This window comes from Fusarium tjaetaba, assembly GCF_013396195.1.
Source record: "Fusarium tjaetaba strain NRRL 66243 chromosome Unknown NRRL66243_c0000336, whole genome shotgun sequence".
In the NCBI taxonomy this organism is placed as follows: Eukaryota; Fungi; Ascomycota; class Sordariomycetes; order Hypocreales; family Nectriaceae; genus Fusarium; species Fusarium tjaetaba.
Genome location: NW_023501532.1, coordinates 1 through 9,399, shown reverse-complemented (window position 1 = coordinate 9,399; position 9,399 = coordinate 1). Strand labels below are relative to the sequence as shown.

General features: G+C 49.9%; 2 protein-coding genes across 2 annotated transcripts; one reads left to right on the top strand and one right to left on the bottom strand.

Moving 5' to 3' along the window:
• Window positions 1-687: 687 nt before the first annotated feature.
• FTJAE_12447 (morphogenesis-related MSB1) lies at window positions 688-4,102 on the top strand (the record flags this gene model as incomplete). The annotated part of the gene is made up of 6 exons (XM_037345493.1): window positions 688-871; window positions 938-1,083; window positions 1,133-1,226; window positions 1,277-1,505; window positions 1,557-3,946; window positions 4,002-4,102. 6 exons carry the CDS (start codon window positions 688-690, stop codon window positions 4,100-4,102), a joined length of 3,144 nt encoding a protein of 1,047 aa, XP_037200514.1.
• Window positions 4,103-4,743: 641 nt separating this feature from the next.
• Window positions 4,744-8,442, bottom strand: FTJAE_12446 (DNA excision repair protein ERCC-5; the record flags this gene model as incomplete). The annotated part of the gene is made up of 1 exon (XM_037345492.1): window positions 4,744-8,442. The coding sequence occupies one exon, from the start codon at window positions 8,440-8,442 to the stop codon at window positions 4,744-4,746; it is 3,699 nt and encodes a 1,232-aa protein (XP_037200513.1).
• Window positions 8,443-9,399: the final 957 nt, after the last annotated feature.

Here is a 9,399-nt window from a genome sequence, read left to right as displayed (position 1 = left end):
CATTTTGTCGTCTCATCTAGACTAGAGAGTCGCTTTTTCTCCTCCTTACCTTCTCCTCTTGTATGATTCAACCTTTCTTTCTATTCTTTACATATTCATCTATTTTCTCTGAACCCTGGCTTCTTTGAGCCCCTGCTTTTCCTATTCTTTTCTTCTCTCTGTTTCGTTTCGATACCCAGTAGCCAATCTCTGTGTTAACCTCTGAATAACTGAGGTGCAGAGGGGAAAAAGGGTCCCCTACTAATTTTATCTGTACGCCCACCCAACTTGGCTCATCTGCCGCAGGTGCGCATCAAAACTGCCCGATGCCCACCTTCCCTGACTTACACGTCTCGCCTTGTCCTGTGCAGCAGCAGCATACAATCCTCAACGAGTGCCATCGTCATCATTTTTATTCCTGCTAATTCTTTCTCACCAAAAGGTTCTCGATCCTCAGTTCGTTATTCTTCAATTCTCTTGTCGACAAAGCACAAAAACCTTGCTTTTTACAACTTCAGCTGGAGGCATTATCACGAATACCTCGCTGCTACCCTATTTAAGGCACCTCCTGAAAGATCACCGCCCCTTTGTTTGAGATCTGCTTCGACTCGACCCGACGTCACTTTTCCTATATTCAGCGCATGGGATTCGGCCGCGTTTTCGTTTAATTCTCGATCTCAAAATATCATTCCCTAGTCACAACCGATAATGGCAGGCCTTTTTTCTCGCCTCAAGGGCAAGGATGGCAAGTCCAAAAAGAAAGGCGCAAACGATTCTACACAGCAGCTACCACAAAAACCACAATGGACAGACGCCTGGGCACGCACATACGTTGAGCCTGAAGAAGTTCACGAGCTGATTCGATGTTGCACAGAAGAACTCAAAGCTCGAGGTATGTCAACCATTACTTAATATGTATCTTTGTGGTGTACAGCATACTGATCACCATTCATACCAGGTCTGGACCACCCTTTCCTCTTGTTGCCATACCGTCCCACCTCCGATCCCAGCGCCGTTCGTTCTTTTATTCGCCATTTCTTTGAATCCCATGCCAACTTACGGGGAGAACAACTTACACAAGAGCTTCGCATGACAGAACCTATGGTTAGCATTTGCAGAAAAAGTGGCATGATCGCAACTAATATCGAGATAGGTGGTTTCCGGAGTTGCTAAGTGGTGCTGGAGTCGCATTCAGGGGGGTATCGTTGGCTGGGATGCATATGAACTGTTCAAAGTGGGAGAAATTGGTATGCGCTTCTCAATCTTGGTTTCCCTGCTGTACTAACTTGCGCTATAGACTCGAACATGGCCCGAGACTCTTTCAAAACGTTCATTCCTATCAGTGTTGAGAATGGTGCCCGTCAGCGCATTATCTTCGACTTCTTCGACCTACTGGCCGCTGTTGCAGCGCACGGAAAGTCCAACGGCCTAGGTGGGCGAAAGCTTTCACGAATGGCAGCATGGTGGGCATTCGAACATAAAGATACTAACAAGGGTTTTGAGGGAGGTTATGATGCTTGGCTGCGGTAAGTACCCTTGAGACTTGTGATGCTCACGATTGCTTATCCAGAAATTAGTGCCGCCGATGCCACAAGCCATATGTTCTTCGCTTTCCTCAGATCACTCTCACCTGAGCAAAACGTCACTGGCATTACGATGCTTCCCAGATCCCTCCAGAAACTACTTCAGGAAACCGAGTATCCTCCTCAACGACCTTCTCTCATGATGTCCACCACAAACAAAGTTGTCATGATTGTGGATACCGTATCGCCAACTCCTTTTGCGCTCCTTCGGAGAGCAAACCACTTCCAATATCGTGATTCGGACCGCGCATTACAAGAGTTTTCCGAGTACGACGACCCTGTGCAGGCATTGACGGACGAGTGCCGCCGAGTTCTCAAAGCTATTTCTGGTGCCAATCAGTCACAAGCTTCAAGCTCAAAGCACTCTACAAGCTTGCGCGACGCCTCCTGGTCACGATTCGAGGATATCGGCTTCTCTTCTACGCTAGATGAGGACGACGACGACGACGACAGTGCTTTGACCTACAAACGCCAGCCACCCGCTCTGCGAAGAACCCCTGCGTCTGGTAACGGACTGGGTAGACCGACAACCCCGTCTTGGGCCGACTTTCTTTCTTCGGGATTCGTGGATGAAAACCAGCCTGCTCGGTCAAACTTGCTTCTGCCCCCTGACAAGGTTCTGCCCCCTCTCGAAACCCAGAGACAACATAGTTCTCAGTCGCATCGACCAAGGCTTGAACATGATCACTCTCTTGAGCCCGGGGAGCTCGCAAGTATTGCAACATTTTTGCTGGACGATTCGTTCTGGTGGGTTTGGATGTCCAGTCTTGCCCCTGAGGAGACTGCAGAGCGCAAGTCGGCCTTTGGGCGATGCGCCGTCATCGAAACCAAGATCACTAGTGGCCGTTGGCTCGTGATGGAAGAAATGGTTGCCGGCGCAGCTCCTGAGCCTCAGGAGGGTGCATATATTGCAGAGAAGAAGGGTCTCTTTAGCTGGACAAAACGTGGGAGGGGCCTCGGCCGACGGAAGTCGACAGCCAATAAGTCAGTCGAGAATATTGGCCAGGGCACCAGCAAGGCCAGCATAGGTCCCGATACTCACGCCAGAATCCAAGCCAAGGCTGCGCAGCTTCGTGCGCAGGAACAGCAAGGGAAGAAGCAAGCTCAACAGCCCCTGTACCAGCGACGTGGTCGAACTGATGCTGAGCTCATGGCCGAGAAGACTAATAGCGTTCTCACCCTTCAGCCCACAATCATTGGCGAGGCTTCATCCGCATTGAAGTGGGTTTCTAAGTATGATAAGGGAACGATTAAGGATTTGTACATGGCCAACAACAATGCGGGTCGTGGAACTATGGTATCGCCAATTCCATCTGAGAGTATGAACGGTGACGCTGCTTCAAACAGTGGCACACAAGCCCCGGATCAGCCTCCGCAGGTGCCCGTTAAGGACGTGGTATCCCCGATCACGTCGCCTACTTTCTCGCCCACTTCGAACGAGACAACGAGGAAACCCCTCCCACAGCCAGAACACCCCGTCGAGGTCCAGCCACAACCTGAGTCTGTTCAGGCACCAACGCCCGAGCCGGTTTCAGAGCCCGTTCAAGAGCATACGCCTGAAACAGTGCTTCCCGTCAGCCCTCTTAGCCCTGTGCCACCTCCTAAGGACGAGGCGCCCCAGGAATTGGCTCGGGAGAATATGGTTTCTCCTACTCCATCAAGCCCTGAGAACAAGAAGAAGAAGAAACTCCAGAAGGCAGAAAAGGAGAACCGCGGTTTCCGGAAGTTGTTCCGCAAGAACAGAAGTTCCAAACTACCTGATGACGCTGCCGCTAATGTTCATGAGTTCCTGCGCCAGACCCAAGCAACGCCAGAGCCCCAGGCGCAGAATCCCCTTACTCCAGCTGACACCCCTGAGCCTGCAGCCGCTATCCAGCGTGTTCCAGTGCCTCAACCCGCACAAGCAGATGAGGCTGACATGCCTACCCCCACACCTGCTGCCGAGTTTGTGACGCCAATGGAGGAACCTGTGCAGCGAGTCGATACACCTCAGAGGAACCAGGATATCGCGGAGCCCACTATCGACCAGTCACAGATAGCCCTCAGTGCTAAGGACTCGGCTCCTGCCCAGAAGGCAGTTCCTCAGTTTAACCAAGGCCCTCTTGAAGACCAGCCAGCCTTTGCTCCTGATTCGGATGATGAAGACGATGCAACGCCTCCTCCTATTCCCCGCTCACCCCGCCACTCCCCCCAGATTGGAGGCCCAGCGCAGCCCGAGGAGAAGCTGAGTCACAGTGCCGGTCCAGGAGTTCAAGATCGCTGGGCACAAATTCGAAAGAACGCTGCTGAGAGGGCCGCTACTCGCCCTGATGATCAGCTTCGGCCGTCATACAGTAACAGCAACAGAACTGGAGATGGCGATGACGATACAAGTGGAGAAGAGAGTAAGTCTGCATGGGGATATTAAATACCGAATAGTAAACTAACACGATGTTCCAGCTATCGAATCTCGTGTTGCCCGCATCAAGGCTCGTGTAGCCGAGTTGACGAACAACATGGAGGGTACGAATGGTCCTCAGGCTAATGCCACCCGTCATTAGGCAACTTGCTGCGAGGCGAGCGATCTCAGCCCCGAGGTGGAATTGTGATATGCCCTTCCTTCATCGCCAGCATGGACGAAGTCTGTCCTTTATACGAACAATCGCGACGACGTGACATCTACGAGACACATTTCGCAATCCTTGCACACGTTTAATACCAGCCGACGCTGATTTGCTTTTCTTCGTTTTTCTCTGGCCTCGTTTCTTAATTTTTTTTTTTTTTTTTGAGTTTCTTCCTCGTTTGACATATGATACCACTAGAAGATGTAAGAAGAGAAAAGCAGCGAATCTTGACAGTTTACATGAGAAGAACGAGGAGTTCAAGAAACCATGGACTGGGCTTTTCCGAGTGCCATGAAATCCTGTACTTAATCATGTTTTTCCAACCCAAATTCTAGCAAACCCCCTTCTCCAGCGTTTCTTATATATATCTTGCTTCGGGGACCATCCTTAGACTTGCTAATGTTGTCGTAAATGTGATGACCTGTCTGAAAGTGAGATTCTACGAAAGAGTTCAATATTCGAAATGAAACTCCATATATTGAGGTACTGTTGTGTAAATTCCTAGTAGGTTTGGTAGTTATCGTATTTAATATGTGTGATCAAACAATATAAATATCTTGGTGTAGATTCATCATCGTCTATGATGCTCTGACTCTCTTACCTTTACCACGGCTTCTGCTTGTGCGCTCATCATCTACTTCGTCGCCAGCTTCTTCAGTATACTGCCCTTCATCTACCGGGGCAGCTGCATTCCGCCTTGATGCTCTTTTTCGCTTTCCTCCGCTCTCAACGCCCCTTGCCTCTTCGCCTGTAACATTTGCTCGCAGACGGTCTACCGCTGCAGCCATACGCTTGCTTCCCTGGGCTTTCTGTCTTGGTGCAAATGCCTCCTTAGCTCCAACCCCAACACTACTACCAAAAAATCTGGTGATGTTACTCTGTGTGCCTTCGCGGTCTCGCTTATTCATATCTTTGATGACTGGTACAAGGACCTCGTCCGTCCGTTCTTTGCTCCAGCCAATGGTAGCCATCAAGAACTGCCGTAGTCCCTCAACATCTGGTACACCCCATTGGAAATTCTCATTGCTGTCATCAACCTCTGGGTGTAGGTACGCATCATAAACCGCCGGGTTAGGAAAGCCTGGTGGTAAGAAGAGTTTGGTGCCTTGTGATTTGCGAAACTTCTTGCGAAAAGGCGTCGAGACATCAGCGTCCTTAGGGCGTGTCTGCGATTGCACCGATCTCCACCATTCGCGAAAGTCCTCTAGTCCAGACTTACCAGGGAACTCAGATAGAATCTCGACAGCTGTTACAGGACCGACACCTGGTAATCCCTCAGTGTAATCAGAGCCCAGCAGATGCGCAAGAGAGATAAGTTGCTCTCGAGACAGGGAGAGCTCCTTTTCGATGTCGCCCACCAAGTAGCACTCAACAAATTTGTTGCTATTAAACATGTTCTTGTACACGCGTGTGCCACCGAACAAGAAGGTATCCGAGTCATCAGTCACAATGCCATCGACAAGTCCTAGACGGACGAGCTCAGCACATTGGGCTTCAGCTTCCATAGGGGCGGTGATATAAGGAATTCCAAATAGACGAAGGAGAGCCTGGCATTCAGTGATCATGACCTGGGTGACCTCATCTGCATCTCGACGGTCTTTCTTCTGTTGGTTTCGTAGGGCACGCAGTTCTCTTTCGTAGTCTTCTTTGTTTTGCTCGGCCGTTTTGTTATTGAGCTCACTGGCGAAACGGGCATGTTCTTCGGCTTCCTCGGCCATTTGTGCCATGAGCTCTTCGTCACCAGGGTCGCTAAATTCGTCGTACTCCACGTCGTCAAAGAGCCCATCGTCGTCGATATCAAGTTCTTGGTTTCCTCCCACTGCTGGCGCACCAATGAAGGGAATTTCCTCAAAGATAGACGCAGGACTCTTTTCTGCCGTGGTCACAGCATCGATAGGTACCACATCTTCAAATTCTGGCTCGGGTGATTCTGATTTTCGAGACTTGTCCTCATCTTCGTGCCCCGAATGTGCAGTTGGTTCTTCCACTGTACGATCCGCAAGGTCTTGGGCTTCTGCTTCAGGTGATGGCTCCTTGGCCTTCTCTACTACTTGTTCAAGGGCATCCTCTCGCTCATATGCTGAAGTTGAAACTTGCTTTGTCAATTCTGGCTTTTCAGTTCGCAGAGAAGCCTCATTTATCTTCTCAGTCTCATCTTCCGCGTCGATGGTATTAGGCTCTTTCTGGGCAGGCTTCTTTGGTGATGGCGGTTTATCCAAAACCTCAACATCACTATCATCATCTGAGGAAGAGTCGATGTGGATCAGCTGATCTTGCATCTTGCGGCGATAAAGCCGCTCCTCTTCTTCAGCTGCCTGTCTGTCTGCGTTGTTGATTTCACGCTCAGTTTCTTGCTGCTTCTTGAGCGACTCCCGGATGTCGGTGTCGTCGGTTAACCACGGGGGTAAGGGTCTGGGCGCATTCTCATCCTGCAGTTCTCTCTCAAACCCACCAGCCATGTCGTCTTCTTCGTCATTGAGAACAGTTGAGTTTTCACCCTCAACGTCAGATTTCTTGTTTGGTTCAGCTTCTGGGGCTTTCTTCTTTCCAAATAGTGACGAGCCCCAGTCAAGTTTCTGGAACGGTAGTGGGCCATCAAATGGGTTTTTCTTGTTCTCAACGACGGGTACAAACTTTGTTTTTGGCTGTGGCTTCTTTTTCATCCTGGCTTTTGCAAGCACTGTCTGCATATCTTCGTCGCTGTCGCTATCGGCAGCGGTATCATGCTCTTGGCGCCTGGGTACCGCAGCGCTTGCTCTATTATTAACAATATGAGCAATCATGGAGCCTCCTTTGGCTGTAATAGGCTTTTGTGCGTCAACCGACTTCTGTGTCCATTTAGGCGCTTCCATGGGTATGTCCTCGAACTCCTCCTCATGATCTGACTCTTTTCCAACTCCATGTTGATTTTGTAGTGACATAGCTATTGCGCGGTTGAGGTCATCCTCTTCGTCGTTGTGCAGTGCTTCTTCAGGTGGTCGTTCAAATAGCACATCTGTGTTCCCGATATTCCCGCCAACGAAGAGCGAATCCTCGCCCTGAGGGGAGGACTCTTGACGATAGTTACCATATATCTGCCGCCGTCGCGCCGCTATATCCTGGGCTGCTTGGTAGCTAGTAACCTGTGCTGCAGTAGGCTTCGGGAGTCGGTTAAGTCCCTCTATGGGAACGTCCTCAAAATCTTCCTCCTCTTCCTCCTCATCTTCCTTGGATTGATATTGAACTTGAATGGCATCGACGTCGATAGGTTTATGTGCCTCTCCAACATCCTTATCTCTGCTGACTACACCCAAAGCCCATCCTCCCTCAGCGCCCTCATTCTTTACAAGGATGTACTCTCTGTTCTTTTCGCCAGCAACTCGTGCATTTACTCCAAGTGTCAAATCGGTACCAGTCATGCCAACTTCATACATGAGACGTTGAGTGAGATGATTACGTTCCTTGACCCTTTCGATCTGGAACTTGGAGAAGGCCATGCGATCTGGGAACATTTCTTCCAGCTGCTCCTTGCTGAGACCCATTCTCAGCCGGCTCCTGAGTCTCGCTGCGTTCAGGATATTGTATCGATCAGGAGCTGGAAGACTCTTGAAGAATTCGCCGTCAAAATCGATCTTGCTGAAGTCGTAAAGATTGATATCTTCACCGTCTTGAAACTGGCGCGCGTATTCTTCCAGCTCTTCTACACTCATGATTCGTGGATCATCTGGCTTTCCCATTGCCGCGATGCCACCACCATCTAGATCGGGAAGATGGTAGGCGTCCTGCTTTCGAAATGTTCTTCCCTTCTGTCTCTCATTTTGGGATAGGAGAGCTTCGTCATCGTAAACAAGTTGACTGGCATCAGGTATCACTTCTTGTTGCTGCTCTTCCCGGGCAGATATATCACGTTCTCGATCTCTCCGCCTGCGATCATGGTCTTCTTCCGCGATGCGCTGCATTTGCACCGCTAGCAATTTACCAGCCGTGCGAACGGCATCTTCACGACGGCCTTCGCGTCTTCGCTTTCGATGTTGAATCGTCTGTCTCTTGAGAATCGGTGCGCCACCGTCGAAGACAAATACTGGTTGAATACCAAACCACAGAAGCTTACATATGCGACGGAAGAAACCGACGACGTGCGAATTGCGCAGCGCATTGCCTTCCTTGTCGCGCACAGCTTTGAGAAATTGATATATCCAAATCGAGGCATCGACTGCCAGTCGCTTGCGATTTAGAGTCGCGAGGTTCGTTGGTCGGGCGCATGGCTGAACAACCGTCCATAGACCGGTCACACCCATGATAGGCTATGACCGTGAATTCACTACAAGCCCGTGTAATAGGGATAGGCACGAGGCCCTATGTTTAAGGGATACGCCCTCGTCTGATGGGAGTAATGTTCATTGTCTGGTGATGCGTAGAAAGGGGAGTGTCGACGTTTCTACAATTGGGCTGTTATGGAAATGATGAGAATGGGAAGTCCAAGATCTAAGAAAACAATCGAATATTCACGGCTGCCTTCAGCATCGAGCTTCTATAACGTCAGCGTGGGGCCGGTATGTCGCCGCTAATCCGTTGCCGCTAACCTAGGTTCCATTTCTGTTAGGTCCGCAAAATCAATGAACATCACATTCCCCACGTCTTCACCAATACCACAATCACGACCCTCAAAACCTCTGGCTCCCAAGCCTTCTTGAGTGGAAATGGATGCCGAAAAGGCTCGGCAATACCTCAGCAGTATTCTTAACAAGAACCTTCGCGTGTACACCTCCGATGGACGGTTGTTCTGGGGCGCTCTAAAATGCACCGACCCTGTATGTTTCGATACCCTATAGCTGCTGAGTCTTGGTTGTAAGCGACTGACCTGACCTGATCTGACCTTAAAGGACAAGAATATTGTGCTAGCTCACACTTATGAATATCGGCAACCATCTTCAAGGGGGCGTGAAAAGGCAGCAGAGAAAGCTGATGGAGAAACTGTCAAGGTCGACATGACGTCTCGCTACTTGGGACTGGTTGTTATACCCGGGGAGCACATTGCCAAAATGGAAGTCGAGGAGTTTGCCAGTCAAATGAGGAATCAGAATATCATATAGCGGCTAGTGGGAGGAATGGGAACCCTGTATCCCAAACCCAAACAATAGAATGATTTAGGTAATTTATTGTCAGCTTAGGATATCTTTCCTAAGCTTAGGATGGATACCTTTTGCTTAGTTTGTAAACACCATAACGTCGGATACAGGGAAACCGGCCACCCC